At 38.9% G+C, this 20,576-nt stretch overlaps 1 protein-coding gene across 3 annotated transcripts in view; it reads right to left on the bottom strand.

Annotated features, from left to right (window-relative positions):
• Nucleotides 1–20,576, bottom strand: part of SLC10A7 (solute carrier family 10 member 7) — a 221,951-nt gene that overhangs the window by 56,914 nt on the left and 144,461 nt on the right. For all 3 annotated transcript variants that reach the window (XM_010982654.3, XM_031465197.2, XM_064492030.1), the window contains one exon: nucleotides 1,322–1,357. In XM_010982654.3, the coding sequence (XP_010980956.2) occupies nucleotides 1,322–1,357 (36 nt within the window). The remainder of the gene's footprint in view (nucleotides 1–1,321; nucleotides 1,358–20,576) is intronic.

Here is a 20,576-nt window from a genome sequence, read left to right as displayed (position 1 = left end):
GGCTGGCCTGCATCCTTTGTCTGCTGAGGGTGCTCCTGGGGAGTGATGATGCCGGGTCCTGGAGAAAACCCTGAGGGACAATCCCAGTTCCCCACATCTAGTGACCAGGCAGGCACACACCAAGCCTTTTCTTCCAAACGAATGCAAACCAATATTCACTTCTGTCTCATTTTGACTCCCTGCAAATTCTGAACTGGCGAGTCTAAATTAATGAGGTTCGTTCTGCTGTGGGAAGGGATCTGACGATTTGACTCTTCTTACTTTGTGGACTGGAGCTAGCATTTCAGAAGGGATGGTAAGGCTGAGTTTACTACTGGAAGGTAATGTCTTTCATGAAAGATGCAAAATCCAACTGTTTAGTAGGGGCTCTCTCCCTCTCCACTTCCTTCACAGCTTGTAGGAAATGAAGTCCCTCACTCTGTTACTCTAATTGAATTCCAACTTGGGTAATTACACTATAATTAAATAAATTCTCCCCATAGTTTTAATTCACTGACAAATAGTGCTAGTCAAACAGCCACATTTCACTCCCAGAAACACATCCCCACTCCATTTCAGTGATGAGAGGAGTGATTTGTATTTGGGAGATATGTGTATGAAAAATGCACAGCTCATAAAATATTTTAGGTATCATTCACGATTACATATGCTTTTCTCAGCATGAGATGACATTAATTTCTATTATCATCTTTCATCTAATTTCTCATACGCTGGGTGCCAAAAGAAATAAGACGGTTAATTAGTATTTCTTATTTTTAGAACAGTTTTTGCTTAGTTTACCAGTAGCTTGTGTTTTTTATTTCTAAAGCACATTTCATCATCCCTGGGAGACAGACTGGGGGAGGTGTTATTGCTTCCCATTCTACAGATGAAAAAGTCAAGGCAGCATTCCCCCCAAGTGAGGAAGCCAGTTACTATCAGTACCAGCACTGAAAACTAAGCTTTGTCTGGTCCCCTGGTCCAAGGCTCTATCAAACACTGGGTCACTAGCAATCACTTCAGTTTTACTAATGAGAAAATAATGCAGCACATTTGTGACCTAGGTCACTGGTCATTAATTTATCATAATTAATGATTTAGCCCAGGAGTCAGAGGCCTGAGAACTGGGTTCTGTTGCTGCCCTTGGGTCATGAGACTACACAGATGCTTTGCGTCTACATGTTACGACTTGGTACAGTTTTGAACTGAAAGAACAGCTCAAAATGTGATGCAAAGTGGTGCCAAAGGATTCCAATTTCAATTTTACTCTAATGACCTTTCCTAACGGGTTGTGGATGGCTTTTTATTAAAAAGATATTAAAAACAACATCAAAATACTCACAAAGAGCAGCAGTAGCAGGGGTGTGACAACGATGCCCTGGAAGAAAGAAAAGAGATGATGATCATTTATCTGCCTGGAAAGCAGGACACTTTCTTTGCCGTTTTAAACTCTGATGCATGGAAACGCTTATCCTGCTCATTTCTGTTTGACAAAATCTAGGAGCTAAAGAAGAGGGAGCCCCAGTCTCATCTCTCCCGACCGTGAGCCTTAGCATCTCCAGAATGACTGTTCATATCTGGCATCATTAAAAGTACAACCACCAATCTTCCTTAAACTCGACTTCCCTTTTTTCAACCTAAGTTCCCTTCCACGTTGCATATGTATCACTGGGGTGGAAGCTGGCAAGCTTTCTCACTCCAAGGCTTTCAACTCTAACTTGGATAAAGTGCCCCTTTTCAAGAGAAGACAGGTGGTTTCGTCCCAGTTGGGGTCCCCTCCTGAGCAAAGACCACATCAGCTGTGATGAATGAGATGCCGTGACTTTGTAATGTGAACTGATCTCCCCGAGGAAATGAGCTGGGATCTCAAAACTCATTTCACTTGATTAGACTCCACGTCTCGGAGGTGGAAGGCAAGTCTTTCATCTAATTCAGCCACACAGGACCACCTCCGTCCCTCTGCCTCCCCTAGGCAGAAAGGAGCAAAAGATTTGTTTTCTTCGATGACAGGGAACAGTCTGAGGCTGTTGTGATGAGGCAGGATACAAGCTTTTAGGTTTCTTGAAGGTAAATCTTTAAAACGGGGTGTTTGAGTTGGGAGTTAATGTGACAGGTTTCAGTTTTTGAGCCGCAGCTGATTATTCGTCCCTCTTAGTTGTCCCTTTATCTCTCAACACTTCATTATGATTTATATAAGAAAAAGCATTTCATATTTTTATTAATGGATTCTACTTGGAACTTGAAAATTCCGAAGCGTCTGCATGTGTGTGTGTGTGTGTGTGTGAGAGAGAGAGAGAGAGAGACAAGACAGAGACAGACAGACAGAGGCTATACCGTGCCCAGGATCCAGGTTGGGGACCACTCCATTACTCCTGGGAAAAAGTCCTTTTGGTATTAACATATGGAAGTCCTCTTGTCATTAGTAACTAAATTCTTTTGGATGCGGCCCAGAGGGGATGTTTACCTTACATGAACATTGCTACCATAACCTTCTTAGGCATATACACATGTGAATATCCACACAGACTTGTTTTCTTGCTAAATAATAGAATAAACGCTTCTTTACTGTGCAAAATTTTGCAATTGTCAATAGGGAATACAACATTTTAATTTAAGTGCTATATTTTACAGTCTGTTTATTAAAACATGGATTGTGGCTTACCAACTCCACTGGTGCCCGTGAAGCAAGTTCTCATCAGCACCACTGAGGAGCGCTCCATGTGCAAAATGCCAAAATAATTTTGAAGAGCTACTATCCTTCAATGACATGGAATCTATTCAGACTCCAGGAGGAATTTTGCAAGGCCGTGTGGAAATGGAAATATCTGGCTGTTTCAGGCTATTTGGGATCCATCCGATTTCAAGTCAATTTGCTTAAATGTTTATCGAACAGCCACTTACATGCCAGGTAAGGTTCCAATTGATCAGAAGAAATCATGAAAACTGATCTCGCAGACAGGGGGTGAGGATATTTCAGGAAGAGGGCAGGGCATTTGTAAAGCTATAAAAAGTTGAACAGGACAAGAAGAAAAGTATGAAGTGGAGGATTCAGAGAGCAGATCATCAAAAGTCTTGTAAGCCAGGAGAGGGAACTTGGAGCTGGTCCTTTCAGTGGCAAACTACTAAAGAATTTAAAGTGAGGGTATAACGGTTAGTAGATAATTTAGTGTATGGAGAATGGATGTGCCTTTGCCCATAACGTAGCCAGTTTTACCTTTGTTATCTATCAGTTCACCCAAATTCAGGTAAAAGAACATGGAAACTTGCATTAGTGTTAATTATGGAATATTGATAACACTAATAACACTTCTGAGAAGCAAAGTACGGTATCTGTGACAGGATGAGAATTTTCAGCCCGGAAGAAGGCTGAGCATTGTCACCACTCTGGGAACATGTGTCTTATATCAGAGGAGTGGAAGCCACACGGGTGTCATATAGGACATGAGGACTTGTGTTCTTCCTGGTGCCCATTTCATTTTCCTTTGCAACAGTGCAATAGCACCAGTATGAGTAATAATTAGTAATAATACTAGTACTATTAGTGGTATTTTGCTTCAGTACTTTCATGCATATTAAAAAATTTGACCCTTCTCTATTGAGGGGGCTGGGTTACATGATAGCCTACTTTATGGATGAGGAACCCGATGTTCAGAAAAGCCAAGCAACCAGCCCAAAGTCACACAGCAAATAAATGGCAAAGCCTGGACTACAGCCTGTCATACCCAACTCCAAAGCCTAAACTGATGCCACGACAGCCCTGGTCCCTGGGTAGCAGACTAACAACCAGTACAGATTCCCACAGAGTTCTGCTCTGGTCATGTAGGTAGGGATTAGTACGATCTTGGCCTCCAGTTGATAACTTAGAGATGATCTTATTCTGGAAGGCAGAGCACCATTATCTGTAGGTTTTCCTGCTTGAATATCTCAAGTGTCTGGTCACCAACACAAAACAGCTCTTACAAGGACTTCTGAAACCTGTTCATAAGATATTAAATGTTTCCTAGTGGACAGGATCTGTCTTCTAATTCTAGATTCAACATTCCTCCCTTATTTTCTCAAGAATGGCTGTTAAGTTCATTAACTAAGAATGAATTGTTATAGAGGGGAGGGTATAGCTCAGTGGTAGAGCACATGCTTAGTATACACAAGGTCCTGGGTTCAATCCCCAGTACCTCCCTCAAAAAGAAAAAAAAAAAAAAAAGAACGAAATCTTGCCATTTATGACAGCATGTTTGGACCTAGAGGGTATCATGTTAAGTGACATAAGTCAGACAGACAAAGGCAGATACTGTATGATCTTATTTATATAGAGAATCTTAAAAAAAAAAAAAAAGAATTGTTACATAATGCTGAAACCTGCTTTTCAGTTGTATTATGAAATGGGTCGGCCATGGTACCATTAATCCTGACAAGATTAATGGCACCAGAATTAAGTTTTGGTGAAGTTGTTCTAAGTATTATTAGAACAAGAATAGCTAATACTTATGGAGTTTTTGTTTTTTTCTTTTAGTTTCTTTTTTTTTTTTTAGGGGGGAGGTAATTAGGTTTATATATTTATTTACTTTTTTAAATGGACATACTAGTGATTGAACCCAGGACCTCATGCATGCTAACAAGCATGTGCTCTACCACTTGAGCTATACCCTCCCCCACTTATAGAATGTTTATATCAGATGATGCGCTAAGGACTTTATGTATGTTATCTTCCAGAATCCTCACAACAACCCTCTGCGGTAGGTACTAATACTGTCCCCATCTACTCAGGAAGGAAACTGAGTCTCGGAAACACTGCGTGAAGCAGGAAAAGGCAATGCCAGAAATTCAGCCTCTGTCTCCATGACTCCAGAGCCTGTGAGCTCGAATCGTGTGAATAAAATCTTTACAATCGTACACGATTTCTCCAGGTTTATGTTTTAACAATAAACTTGAGAGGAGCTTCAAACTCAGTACATCTTTTTGATGACGTGAAACAAATTGAGATAGAAGACTGTGTGTGACATGGTTGATACACTTTTTTTTTTGGGTCAGGATTTTTTTTTACACATATCACTGGTAAGAAGGGTAAACTAAAAATTTCAACTGTAACTACAACAGTTATTGGAAGCCAGAAAGTCAAATATGTTATTTTCTCTCAAGTATACAGAAGGTTCAATGTGATTCCTTCTCCTTTCTCTTTCTCAAGTAAATCTTATACAAATGGATAAAACCAGAGAGGTGGTGAAAAAAATTTAAAAAGGAAAAAAAAAAGAAAAAGCCCCAAAGAGGTGGTGGATGAGCACATCTAGCAAAAGGTGTTACCCACCTCCTTGAAGATTCAAGGTCAAGACATAGTTTTAGCATCCTTGCAACTGAGATGGTGTGTTAAGCTTTTTGACTGCAACACCTGAAGAAGTCAAGTCACAAAGTGACTGGCTTTGACTGTCTCTTAAAAACCTTCAGAAAATCCATTTACACCTCTGATGTGAATATATTTCAATGACTTTAGCGGAGATAGAAAAAAAGTGTCAAATCTGAGACACCGAGATTTAGTCGCACTAAAATACAAACCAGAAGCTCTCCAAATAACAACAAAAACAACAAAACTGTGAATGCACTTCTCTTGGGAGGAGGACTTATAAAAAAAGGCAAAACCGAAGTGAATTATCATTTTTTGTAAATAGGAAAAAATGATCAAAAGGCTTTGCTGCAATCACCATTGTGATCACACAGATACTAAAACTAACGTAGGCTTCTGTCACCAGGATATGAAATGTTGGGCCCTGGAAAGGGTGCTTTTTATTTTTTAATTAAAGGGCAAGAACTCAATTTTCATAGAAGAATAGAATTTCAGTTTTGCAAGGCATCTTAGACGAGACTGGTCCCACTGGACTCGTAAATGGGACTGGTCCAGTCCTCATCTGAAGTGCGCCCCTCCTCGGTCTGTCTCCCTCACTTGCTCCTGGTGTGCAGCTGTGATGGCTGCACCTTTGCCAGAGAACCCACAGGGAGACCACTGCTCTTGCTCTCAAGGCTCACACTGGCCTGGCTGAAGCCCTTTCACGAAGAGGGAGCTCATTCATATACTGAGCCCAAGCCACTTCCACTGCTGCCCTGTCTTCCCCTTGGAGCAGCTTAGGGCACAGCTCACCCCTCCTTTCTTGGGATGGCCTCTTTGCGACTGCTTTTGAATGATGTGCATAAAATCTCTGCGCTCTTCAACTACTTCCTCAGGGCCATAGTCTAAGAGTAATGCTGAAGTGAGCGATTGGGTCCCCATATGAGTCCTGTCCTGGCTAAAAGTCCTCAGGCCCTCCCACTGTTCCTCCTGGTGGGGAGGGGGCAGTTCTGAGCCTTCATTTAGACATAATCGCATCCAAATGAATTGAAGAGTCCACAGCACTTGCTTAATAAAAGTTGCCAAAACTTGGAAATAAGGCCAAAAGAGGACCACATGTCCTCTCAATGTCACCCTGGAGCCTTGTCTAATGGGCCAATCCAAGGATTATTTAATTACCTCGAGGGAGGTACCTTTGTTTGATTTCTTCTTACCAGTGATTAGGGCCCAGACTGTGAAATTACATGTTAACTTACAAAATTTTGTCCAGTAGAGATGGAAATAATTTCTATCTAGTAGAAATAAAACAACCATAAAGGTTATGGTTTTATTACCCTGTGGGAATTAGCAAGTTTTATCTCTAACACAGCAAACTTACTTCAATATGTTTTTCTGAAGGACTACATTACCTCTGTTTCTATCACTCCCTTGAAGCCAACTTTACCATCTGTCTGGTTCCTTCATTATTCAGTTAAATACATGTTTGGCATGTGTCTATTCTATATTTGTAAGAAAAAAGTTGTGTTATCAACTTTTGAAAATAATGCTTTGACAACTTCTTTACTCTCAACCTTGTATTTATATTAATGCAAAGATTACCTTTTTTTTTTCTTTTAAAGATGGATGCCAACTAAAACTCACAGACTGTCTTCACATTTTGTTCTGTGGTCAATACCTAGTAGTATCTTAAAAAGTAGGAGGAAAGTTTATTCCTCAAGAATGAAATTACATTAAACCAACATGAAATGAGTGACATTGGCCAACACATCCTAAGCAATAAATTATAAAGGGGTGGTATGGGGAATTTTGGAGACATATCAATTTAAATAAAATGGTCAGGGTATATGGTCTCCAGAGAATATGACTTTATAAACATGGATGTCAAAATATACAGTTGAGTAAACTTTACAGAAGAAAGAAAGAGGCATTAGTAGTCTAGGGAAGGTCAGCTGGAAAGAAAGTAGTGGTTGAGTGGTGGGTAAGGGCCCCTTTCCCCTCCTCTGCCTATACTTTCCTCTTTAAAACTGGGCCTTCACACGTAAATCCAGAGAAAACTCTCCTATGAAAAGATACATGCACCCCAATGTTCAGAGCAGCACTATTTTCAATAGCCAAGACATGGAAGCAACCTAAATGTCCATTGGCAGAGGAACAGATAAAGAAGTTGTGGGGTGTGTGTGTGTGTGTGTGTGTGTGTGTGTGTGTGTGTGTGTAATGGAATACTACTCAGCCATAAAAAAGAATGAAATAATGCTGTTTGCAGTAACATGGATGAACCTAGAAATTATCATGCTAAGTGAAGTAGGTCAGAGAAAGACAAATATCGTATGATACCACTATATGGGGAATCTAAAAAAAATGATACAAATGAACTTATTTACAAAACAGAAATAGACTCACAGACATAGAAAACAAATTTATAGTTACCAAAGGGGAAAGCAAGGGGAGGGCTAAATTAGGAGTTTGGGATTAGCAGACACAAACTGCTATATATAAAAAAGATAAACAACAAGGTCCTACTGTACAGCACAGGGAACTATATTTAATAGCTTGTAATAACCTATAGTGAAAAAGGACAGGAAAAATAACATATAATGTGTATAACTGAATCACTAGGCTGTACACCAGAAACAAACACAACATTATAAATCAACTATACTTCAATAAAAACAAAACAAAACAAAACTGGGCCTTCAAGGAGTAAGTGCCTTAACATGCCCAAATTAAGCATTTCTCAGTATGTTCAGAGCTGTCAGGGGAAGGGGGGGTCCTAGCAGCTGATACGAGTATTCTGGTTGGTTTACCAAGCACAGTGCACAATACAGACAGTTGCATCAGACTCTTTGAGTTTGATAACACCAGCCATTGAAAACATTCAGTTAATTCCCTCTAGTCTGAGCCCGTGCTTGCCAAGAAAAGGCTGAATAATAATTTTGTTTTCCATGTAGCATTTCTGGTAAGAAGAGAAGGAACTCACCAGTTGACACTAGTCTTCTAGAACACAACCACATTGGGGTGCGCTAATGACGGCTAAGTTTCTGGACCTGCAAAGCTAAGGATCTATTCCTAGAATGTGGTGACAAGGTCACCCTGTGAGGACTTGCAGGAATAGCTGCTGGCTTGTCTCAGTGGCATCCATTTAACTAAACAAACATTTATTGAGTGCTAACTGTATGTCAGACATCATGGATGCTATGGGGAAAAGGATTTCAAAGTCTCCTAAGCACATAAAGCTTTGGTCATTTTGAAGTGGACTGTTACATAAAACTCTGGGAAATAGTTTCTGTGAAGTCCTTGGGGTTGTCTTTGAAGAATATCTTGGAAGATCTTTGTTCTTTCGTTCCTGTTTTTCTTCTCCTACAACTGCTGTTGAGCACTGTTTATCCTCACTAATGCACTTAGAGTGATGTTTGGTTTTTCAAGCCAAGTCTCTGATGTGATATGTATATATCTGATCTTTAATTTATGTTATGGTCCATGCCCATTAGGAGTTCCCATTAAAGAAAGCACTTCTGACCTGTCCCTCTGTAACTTCAATGCTTCTGTTAAGAGATGCCTCTACCATCTTTTTCTCAAAAGACTGAGACTTTTTTTACAGACCAAAATGGAGGGATATATAGACATAGATATAGATTATATGTATATATAACCATTCTGGGTGTAGTTCAGAGAAGATTAAAGTGGTGGAAAATTAAAGAGAGACCAACTAGGAGGTTGTTCTGTAACCCAGAGAGGAGTTGATTTGGGCTAAGGAGATAGAACTTAGTGATCAAATTAGAAAGACATAACACATTCAAGAAGTATTTGAAATGCAGACTGGCAGATTAAATATTGGGGGTGGTGACAAAAATTTATGAGTATAAATATAAAATTTATAAAACAATTTTAAGTGAACTTCTCTGTCACTAAAGTCACATTTTGAGGATAAATCATTAGACACTGAAGTTTGGAAGGAAGTTCAAAAAAGAAAGCAAGGCCAGAGAAGTTTGGCTTGATGTAGGACCAAAGTATGTGTTGTATACATAGATGGGTTTTTTGTTGATAAAGTTGCAAATTGTCACAAGAAAAGACGGTTTCTTAGTCTTCTGAATTAAGGGATTTTTGACCAGGTAGGTAGACTATAGATTCAATTACTGAGCCAGGGTAGAATTGGGATGTACAGATTAATTTTTTCTTAGGGAAGATGCTGAGTTTGAGGTGTTTACAGGGCCTCCAATTAGAGATACTGTAAGTAGCTGGACATACGGGACTTAGGCTCGGAATAGCGTGGACAGTGGCTACAGATGAGTGAGCCCTCAGCATATGGTTGGTGATTTACTGTTAAAGAGAAAATTAGAATTTAAGGAATGTAGAATATATACTGAAACTCAGAGGAGGCCGAGAAGAAAACAATTTCAGTAAGATGACTAGCACGGAAATTAAACTGGAGTAGACTGAGGGCTGAGAAGGAAGGGGAGAAAGGAAGGGAGGGGTCAACTCTGTCAAGAAGTCTGGCTGGAGAGGAGAGGAGAGAAATAGAGCTGTAACTCGAGGGGAGTGAATATGAGGTAAAGGAAGTTCGCTGTTTGCTTTGTTTTTGAAAGGAGAAACGAGGATTTCCAAAATTCATAGAAAGAACCAAAAGGGGGCAGGGGGATGGAAGGGGGAAGGGGGATGGAGATTTAGTAGAGAGAAGGGATTATACTTAAGACACCTAAGAAGGCAGCAGGGAAGGAGTTCCAGGGCACAGCTGGAAAGTTTAACTTCAGGAAAGAGGTGGGGCTGACATCTTCATTGTAAAAGGAGAGAAAAGGATAGATTAGGTACAGACTTGTAAGCTTGATGCTAGAAACTTGAAGAATGTCTATTTCATATATTAAGCAGAAGGTGAAGAGTTCTACTAAAATGAGGGGAAGATGGGTTCAGAGAAAGGGGAGTCAGTGACTGGAATCCTGGGCTGTGACTTATGGGAGAGGGTGCCTAAAACTGTGAAGAGGCTGAGATTTGACCATACTTGAAGATAACAAGTTAGCCTGCCATAGCTTCCTGGATACTGGAAGCAGACACAAGACTCCCGGGTCAGAGCCAGAGGACTGTACCATTCACACACAGCACAGCAAGCGGCCAAGTGTAATGTCACCATACGTTCCCCTTGCCCCCAAGTCAACAGGGTGGTGCAGATGGGCTCAGGTGGATGCCTGCACCTATGGTGGACTGCGTTACAGCAAAGGAATACTAAGTTTAGGGAACCCAAATCTTTTAAAATGGGCGGTAAGCAAATCTGCCGTTTACTCCAGAGGGAGACACTATTTCTGTCTCTCAAGGTTGTTCATTATACAAACATTCTTGGAAAGAGAGTTAGGAACAAAGCATAGTCAGAGCACAAGTTGTACAGAAATTCAAGCAATACATGGAGAATTGTCTTCCAACAGAGGAAATGTCAAGCAGACCAGTCCAGTTGATATTGGTCACCTAAACATTTGAGCTATCAAGCTCATTATTGCTCCCTTCAAATTTCATCACTGAGCCAATGTCCTTATCCAAGGAAATGGTCATTAGATAATCATTTTGAAATGATAGGGCAAAATTCTCTCCAAGAAAACATTTATCCTCTAATGCATCTTGAACATTATGATTCAAATAAGTGAGAGTCGAATCAAGTGAATTGACTTCCAACTCATAATTCACTCTCACAATTTTTTAAATGGCAGAATTTAAAATCTTTTTGAAATCTAGACCCTTGCCAGGTTGAACTGGGGTCTGTGGACCCTCACCTGGAAGCTTGTCAGGAATTGCTGAATCTCAGACCCCATTCCAGACCTACTGTGGCACTATCTGCTTTTTTAACAAGATTTCTTGGTAATACGTAGACACATTGAAATTCCAGGAAGAACTGATTTAGGCTGTAGAGCAGAAGTAGGCAAACCATTTCTGTATAAGGTCAGATGGCAATTATCGCAGGCTTTGCTGGCCATACAGACTCTGTTAAAATTATTCAACTCTGCTATTGTAGCTGGAAAGCAGCCCAAACGACAAGGAAACAAATGGGCATGGTCTGCTTTGATGCAAGGGCTACAGCTTGGACGCCTGCTGTAAAGTATTGTTTGGGATTCGCAATTACATTCAAAACAGAAATAAGTTAGTGCAACAAACTTATTTTTCATGACTTGGTTTTTAGCAAACAGCACAGCACGTTCCTTTGTAACTGCTTATAATGGGCTACTTAATTATCCAGTCTCCCAATTTTTCTCCAGACTGAAAACAAAATGATCAGTTAAAAGTGTGTAAAAATCTACTTTGTTTTCCTCTTTTGGATCTTGGCCGTGACAGTTGCACAGGCCCAACTGCTGCTTCTCCTCCTTTTCTTTATGATTTGTCAAAGATAGAGATTCAGTCATTTCAAATGTTAGTTTTTTCAGGACCCCATGAAGTAATCTGTCTGGGCCAGCAGATAGAGTCTGCTTGTCTTGGGCCCACTTTCCTTTTACCAGTATTTACTTTACCACTTCTAATCTGAAGATGGTTCTGTTCACCAAAGATGAAGGAAGCAAAGGGAAGGGTGAGTGGGGAGGGAGAAATGAAGGGTGCTGAATAGCAGGCAGAATGTGTGGAGTTTAGGGTCCTGATATCCAGAATTGTACAAGAGAAAAATGATAGAAAGCAGAACACAAGAGGGGGATAACACGTACCCTGCTATTCAGAACTATACAGTGACATATGTTAAAGTTGAAAAACAGTGTTCAAATTTAGGATTTTTCCTTTTCCTTTTTAATTGCAAAACTCTATCTTCTTTTCAGACCATGTAAACTCATAGATCTGTATTAAAACTATTAACTGTTAACTTGGATTTTTCCATCCAGATAAAGAGTGATAAGAACTATATGAAAGTCAACAAAAGGCCAAAGTGAGACAGATGTGGGAATTTTCTGTATTTTCCAAGAATCATGTAAATGACGTCTAAGTTTATAGACTTAATATGCAATAAATGATTTTCCAAAGAAGCTCTATAAAAATGCTTATCTGTATTATTAGACCAAAAAGGCAACAAAAGGAAATTAAGTCAAAATTTCCCTTTTGATGACATAAGCTTTCATAGCTGCAGGAAAGACTTGCCAGGGTTCATATTGCCCTGCAGGACTCCACTGAGGCACACAGCTGCAGTTTGAAATGTTGCAATTTCATTTTCCCTGGAAATGCACGTGGCAGCATATTAAGGATAACAAGTAGCACAACAAACATTTTACTCAAAAGCACAACTCTCATGAAGTGTCAAGAGGATGATCCCACATCCCGCAAAGGTCAGCCAAAGCTTCTGTGGCTGGATCTTACACAGAGACGCTTGCAGTATTTCTTGCTTTGGAATCACTGCTTTAATGATACCAAATACCACCAGTGTAACAAGGACCAACATTTATTAAGGCATACTATGTACTAGGAACTGTGCTAAGTGCTTTACAAATATTACCTAACTTAAAATTCCAACAAGTAAGTTGATTATCCCAATTAAATAGATGAGAAAAGAGAGGCTTCTAGAGACTATGGATAAGTTCTAGGGAATACCAGGAGGCAGAACCCCAAAGGAATAAAGCCAAAGGAATAAAAAGAAAAGTTGAGAGGTCAAGAATGGGCCAAATATATGAAAACAAATATATGCATATTTATGCATGACTGGGACAGTGTGCTGTACACCAGAAATTATAACTGACTATATTTCAATTAAAAAAAGAAAGAAAAACAAACAAACAAAGAAGAGGCCAAATGAAAGAAAAGTTGTTAGAAAAGAAATAAAAGAGCAAAGGAGGAAGGAGGAAACTAAAATAAAAAGATATACAGGAAGTGGGTTGTCAGAAACCAATACAAAATATGTAATATAAATTAAAAACAGGGTCACAGATCACACATACAGTCTGCCAGTGGTGTATGAATATATGAAGAGACTGCACTAGCAACACTGCATATGTATTACTCACTGGCTTAGAAGATTCGATGTGCATCTAACATCCTGATCGTTGATGCCTATGCAGAACAGTGCTTGGCACATATTAGGCACTCAATTAATTTTTCACTGAATACACGAATGAATGAATGAATGAATGAGTATGTGTCCACAAGTGCTTCTCTCAGGGAGCAGCATTTCCACTTGATGAGAAACACACACTTTCTGAAATGCTTTAAAACCCTTACCTTTGTGACAATAATGAGACTACTTGAAATTTACTGACTGCCTACTTCATATGTGTCAGGAACTGTTCTGTGCCCTTCGTACGAACTAATTCATTTGGTCCTCACAACAAACCTATGAGAAAGGTGCTGCTAGGATTCCCATTTTACAGAGGAGAAAACTGAGGTGTCCAGATAGAAGAATACAAAATTCCCAAGCAATACGTGGCAGAATGGGAAACAAGCCGTGCATCTGGCTCCAGAATCTATGGTCGCTGCTGTTATGTGTTTACATAGTGGTTAGGAGTTTTTTGAGAATGTACAGATACTGGAGAATTCTGGCTTATGGGGATATTAGAGGTAATTTGCTGTCTCAGTTAACAGATTGCAAAGTTGAGGCCCAAGGAGGCAGTCTCTCTTACCCACAGCCTCAGGGTTGGTGGAAACACTAGGGCCGGGACACTAAGTGTCTCAAATTCCCCACCCAGTTCTTTATTTCTGATACCACACTGCCTCCTATAAACCAGCTGAGTAGAGCAAACTCACATACAGGAGACCAGACAGCTATTACTCATATTATTAAATAGGAATAATTATTCATTATTATTATTTTATCATATGCATAAAGCAAAAAAAGACATAGATAACACAATTAGAACAGACCGTGGAAGAGTTTTTGGAAGGAAATTAAAGCTTGAAGTAGATGCTCTCCTCTTCTCAAAAGGCCTGTGAATTGCCAACAAGGCTATATGGGAGGGCATTTTTGCAAAATTTTGCAAAAGCAAGGTAGGGATGTGGGAGATGGACAAGAGGGAGAGTATGAGGGCCAAAGAGGATGGAGGAGGGAGACAATGAAAGGGGATCTGTGGGAGATTTGGGGAAGGAGCTTTTAACGTAGATCCCTGTATGTTAAAATAAACTTCCAGACAACAGTAAATTGATTTTCTTTTAAATAAGATATTGAAAATAACCACTTAGTCAAAACCAGTGTTCAAACTAACACTAGACGTTTATTATAAACAAACAACAAACCCAGACCATGTGTACACCTGTGAAATGAATGGGTTTGGCACAGCTCACCCATTCCTTTTGGACGTGTCTAAATGACAGCACATGCGGCTGTTAGGCCTAGCTATGACGATCAATACTGAGTGTAAAGATGGGCAAATGAAGGGAGACAGCTGCACTCCACTTGCCTTGTCTCATATGTCAATGGTCCGATTTACTCTAGCTTTTGTAATATTCCTTAGCCAGAGCCAACTGGTCCTGCACTCTGTGTCTCTGAAAGGCTTCAGCCAGGAGGAGGTGGATTAACCAACGGTCCCAATAAAGGTCTGCTCGTGGTGTGAGCATCACTGGTCCACGAGTCCTCCCACCATCACCAAGGCAGAGGCAACAGGCAGGGTCCCGATGCTCAGGCTGACTTTGGGGAGTCTTTTCTTTCCTGACCCAACCCTCACCATCAATGTCTATTTTAAACAGGCTTCTCCTTAATACATCTTTAGTTTTACTAAATTTATTCAGTGCGCAAGAGAAGGAAAATACATAATGTGATACTGGGGTCTGCAGGGGATGGATCCTAGACCCTGAACCTCTCTGGGGTAGTGCTACCCAAAGCCTGATGGGTTTCCTAGAAGCAGAAGGAAAAGTACTGAGGGGGTGAGGAAGAACACTGTCTTATCAGCTTATAAGAATCGGCAGACAGACCTTGTCATTATACGATCATGTAATGTTTTTGGTATAAAAAGTTCAATAATTAATACAAGTCAACCACTTCTACATAATTAAATTTTACCTTATGATCCAGGAAAATGCAAATGAGCTAGCTAAAAAATTTTTAGAGTGCTTAGACTTCCATCCTCAAAGTTCCTATGGTGAATTGCTAAACAGTCTTGACTCATGTTTGGTCATATAATTATATACAGCTAATTCCCCTTAATGTTTCAGTAAAGACTCATCCTTACACAGTTATTTCTGGACCTACACTGTGGGGTGTTGTCACTAAGGCGTTTTTAGGAAGGAATTGTCAATGTTTTCACTCAGAAACGGCTGTAGTGATTTTCACATCAGATGTTTATTTTGAAATGTACTTGGCTAATCACTTCAGTATCTTTGGAACTTAAAAGTGCCAGAGAGCAAGAAGTGACCATCTGGTAAATCATATGAATGAATTTAACCGAGTCTTTAAGAATACTGAAAGTCTATGTCAACATAATTTTTCCAGTTGCCCAGTAGAGGGCAACTTCTACACACTTTGACAGTTAAAAAAAATCTATGCACGCCACATCAGTAAGAACAACTGTACGTTTGAAATAAAACAAAGCAATTTATGTCTATGAATGGATTTTCACTAACAGGTAGCTGTAAAATGTCATGAAATTTTAAATACGTAATTAGGAAATCAGTATATTTAATAATGAGTAATTAGCATTTTATGATTAATATAAGTGTTATCGCAGGAACTTTAAAGTGGCAGCCGTTTAGGTCACTGTGACAGATAGTAACAAAAATATATAAGGTAAATGACGAGAGTACCGCTCTTTAGTAAACATTTTGATTGAATTTCATTATGACAGTTAAAAATAGAGCTAAAGTGAATGCATAGTCTTACTAAGAGGAGGCCAAAAAAAAAAAAAAAAGCCTTAACATGAGCATCTCAAGTATAATTAACTGCCTTTGTTAGTATAAACTTTGAAATAATACTTATCGGGTTCATGTTTTAAATGACGTCAGATACAAGAATGTAACTATACACATGTATTTATGTATTTGCAAATAGAGTAAAATTCTACTAAAACGCATCGCATTGCTGTAGTGGTTTGGACATAATGTATTATGTTCTCATTCATTCACTCATTCAACATTCACTTGCTGAGCACCTACTGCTACTGCATGCCAAAGGCTACGGCAGAAGTCAGGGGTACAGAGTGACAAATATGACAAAATTCCCCACTTCCTTGGAGCTGACACTCCCCCTCGTAAAAAGCACTGTCTCATAGAGCCTTCTGAAAAGATCAGCTTATAAGATAGATGCTTACTGTCTCATAACACCAGCTTCTTTTTTCAATTTAAAACATTAGGCTTTGATACTTCAATTAAATAATTCAATAAAAAAAACTTCGATAAAAATAATAAAAATTTAAAAATTAGGCTTTGCTTTTAATATAGAGAAATATTGCAAGGAAAAATGAAATGCTCCATTAATATTCAAAGAACACTCACTGACCTTAAGTAAAGTAATAAATGATTTTGATTAGAAAAATATTAATTGTATGGAAAAGTACAAAATGAAAAGTGAAAATTTCTAGCACCCTACTCTCCCTAGAGATGTTAAGTTTCTTGTGACTCTTTCTAGAAAAAAAAAATAGTATACCAGTATTCATCCACCCCACTTCCCCCCCCCCACTCATCCATCCAGCCTTCTGAAATTATTCAGATTTATATAGCTTTCTTAAGACAATCATATTATGTACAGTACTTCTGCATGCAGCTTTTATTTTTGCCTACTTCACTCTATTTCTTGGAGTGCTTTCCATAAAAGTATATATAAGTGTATCTCATTCTTTTATTTGATTTATTTCATTTTTAAATGTAGAAGTATTTTATAGCATTCCATCTCCGAAAACCTCAAAATTCTAGTTTTAAAGGCAGTTATATAATTTTGTCTGAAACTGATAAAAGCAGTGGTATGTGTCATTAATTAGTGTGGTTTAATTTGTGAACACTGGGAATTTATGGACTTCAAGAAGAAGCCTGGGAAAATTACCTTTATTATAGGGCAGCAAATAGAAAAATAAAAGGAATCAACATCTGCTTTGTATAAAAAATTACCAGTAACTCCATTAGATCACAAGCACTAACAATCTTCTAAAGAGCGTCTCTGGATGTGAATTAGAAATACTAATACTCTTTTTTTTAACTAGTCAATTTTTATAATAGTTTTGTGTTATACAATCATCATTTCTTTGAGTTCCACTTAAACATTTTCAATTAAACATGTAAGAATCACCTTTCCTTATTCTATTTATAATACTGCTTAAACCATATATTTATTTCAATGCCATACTGGTATTAAAATACCATCATCAGAATTCTTCAATTTACAAAAAATATTTTGCAAAATAAAATACAAGACACTAGGTGGTGCTGTGGGACCTTCAGATCAATCAACACTGCAAAGTTCTGCACTTGATAAATGAGTTGTATGGTTGATTCTATATATTTAAGTGTACATTACATATTTTTCTAGATAAACTAAAGCCATATACATAATAAAAATAACAGCAGAAAAGCAAAGTTTTGATAGATGACATTTTTCAGAAAGACATGACCCCCTTTCATAATTACATACTCTAACTTCTATGTTAAGTTATTGAAAACATGTCAATATTATAAATGTCATTTTTGAGGCATGCTTCTTAATCAGTTGTTATTTTTTCTCTTATCTTTAGAGTTATTTTTCCATACCTGTCCAAGAATTAAAAAATCAGCAATTATATATTCCTGTCAAATAATTTTCTATTAGGCAATTCCTTATTTCACAGTATATATTGTGTTCTTCTTGGGTTCTATTTTTCTCTTCTCCCTAGATGTGACTGCTTGTTGTTGAGCTGGTAATTCAAATGCTGACAGTGGCCAGACTGACAAGGTAAATGTCTGAATCAGGCCACGTGTAAGATAACAGGGAATGGGGGCAACTGAAAAAAAACACTATATGCATATTCAAATTTAGATGAAAAGCAAAGACACCACACACTCACACTCTCTCTCTCTCTCTCTCTCTCTCTCTCTCTCTCTCTCTCTCTCTCTCTCTCTCTCACACACACACACACACTCCCAACATGCAGGCCAAAGAAAGCACATTACTGTCTGCATGAGGCCTGCAGGCCACTTATTTGTGACCTCCAACCAAGCCCAACGTGTCCGTAACCATTTATCTAGGAGTGACACAGTTTTAAAAGAAACTCCAAGAATTTCAGTTCAAACCGAGTGCAAATGGTGTTTCAGCTGTCCCTGTAGACTGTTTTTATCACTTATATATGTTCCTCCTTAAAGAACAAAAGTTACTAATGATTCAGGAGGTAACTGTAGTGATCAAGGGCATTGATTCTCCATGGTGAGCTAGCTGCTGGTTTAAGGACACAGACTTCGCAGCCTTCCTCCATCAGCATGGTCTTCCTCGCCCTGCAGGTCTTTGTATGGCGTAGGGTAGGGGCGGTAGGGTAGGAATGAAGCATTTAATATTGAATGGACAGAAATATATGATTAACATAAAATTTAAAAGGGCAGAATTATTCTAACAGTGATGGTGGAACTAATATTATGGTAGAAGGTGTGATTGAAAGGAACGAAAACAGACTTACAGACGTATAAAACAAACTTACGGTTACCAGAGGGGAAAAGGGGTAGGAAGGGATAAATTGGGAGTTCAGGATTTGCAGATACTAACTATTATATATAAAACAGATAAACAACAAGTTCCTACTGTACAGCACAGGGAATTATATTCAATGTCTTGTAGTACTTATAATGAAAAAGAGTATGAAAATGAATGTATGTATGTATATGTGTGACTGAACTATCATGCTGTACACCAGAAATGGACACAACATTGTAAATGGACTACACCTCAATAAAAAAAAAAGGAATGCAAATAAATTTTTGACAAATGCAACAAAGCTCTTCTAAAGGAATGTGGTTCTTCTAGTTTGTCACTGAGAGAAGCTAAACTCATTTTTTAAATGATGCATCGTTTCAAACATTTTTAGGCTGTCTTCAGAAAGAGCTTGTGTGACACATAAGAAAATAACATCAAGTCATGTCACTTCTGAACTGGAAGAGACCACAGAGATGAACAGTCCTCTTGTTACTTTAGCGACACTTCACAAATCAGCTCCTGAAAGATGAGCACCGTGAAGCCGCGGTCTCCAGGTGAGGCCGTGCCGTGGAAAGCTAAGTGGCCTGATGCTCGGAGGAAGCCAAGAGGGAGTCACAATCTACTCGGAGTGGGGAATAGTCCCTGTACACCAGAAACCGAGGCAAGAATATCATACTTCAGGAATTTCAGATACTGTCTAAACATCCACAAGAGTCTCTACTAAAATTCATTTGGAATTTTTAGAGAGCTGAATGCGTTCAAACACAGATATATGGAAGAGGTGATGAAAGGCAGAAACAGATTAGAGTCACACTGCCTGAACTCTTGAGATCCACTTTTTAGACTGCCTCAAGTGCCATCTCAGATGAGAGTCCTCTGACTTAATAAGCATCTTGGTTTTTTTTTCTCTTTTAATTGCATACCTTCTTCTAGAATAGCAGTTACTACAGTGTAGTCCGGGGACCTAGGGACCCAAAGACCATCTTTGGGGGTCGATGATGAAAACTACTTTCAAGATAATACTAAGTAAGCCACTATCTGCCTTTTTCACTTTCATTCTTTCACAGTTGGACAGGGGACTTTTCCAGAGGCTACATGACATGTGAAACTGACTTAATACAGAAGCAGATATGAGACTCCAGCTGTCTTGTATTAAACTACACATTAGAGAGATTTTCAAAATGTAAAACAGTAGAATTTTTCTCACCAGCTTTTGTTTTGGAAAATGTAGTTATTTTTCATAAAAATATGTATGTTTACATATCATGGGGTTTACTGTTATTTTTAAATGAATTAATAATTTTCCAGGTTTAATTTCAAACATGGTAAATACGGATTGACATAACTGATACAAATTAAAGCTCCCTGTGGTTCTCAACAAATATGAAGAACGGAAAGGGGTGCAAAAGGTTTAAGAACGCTGTTCTTGAGGTAACCCCTCACATCTTAGTCTAAATCAATTTTATTAGTTTCCTCGAGATATTTACATGAATATAAAACTTCTCTCAGAATGAGAGTTGTTAGAAATCAGGAAAGGTAAGAGAATTCAGAGCAGGAGGCACTTATCAGGGTAAGGTGGGCCTGCCGAGTCTGATGCAGAGGGGTAAACAGAGGCAGGAGAGCTCTGGGTCTGGGTGAAGTGACCCTGGTAGCAGAGGGAGTGGAGAGGGAGTCAGGAGGGTGTAACAGCAAATGTTTGGATTTCCAAATTTAGCCTGGGACCAGTGCTACATCGAGAAAAGTGTCACTGTTCTCCACCTTCTCTCT

Source organism: Camelus dromedarius, chromosome 1 (genome assembly GCF_036321535.1).
Source record: "Camelus dromedarius isolate mCamDro1 chromosome 1, mCamDro1.pat, whole genome shotgun sequence".
Lineage (NCBI taxonomy): Eukaryota > Metazoa > Chordata > Mammalia > Artiodactyla > Camelidae > Camelus > Camelus dromedarius.
Note: the sequence above shows the minus strand (reverse complement) of the source record. Positions and strands in the feature narration are given on the sequence as shown.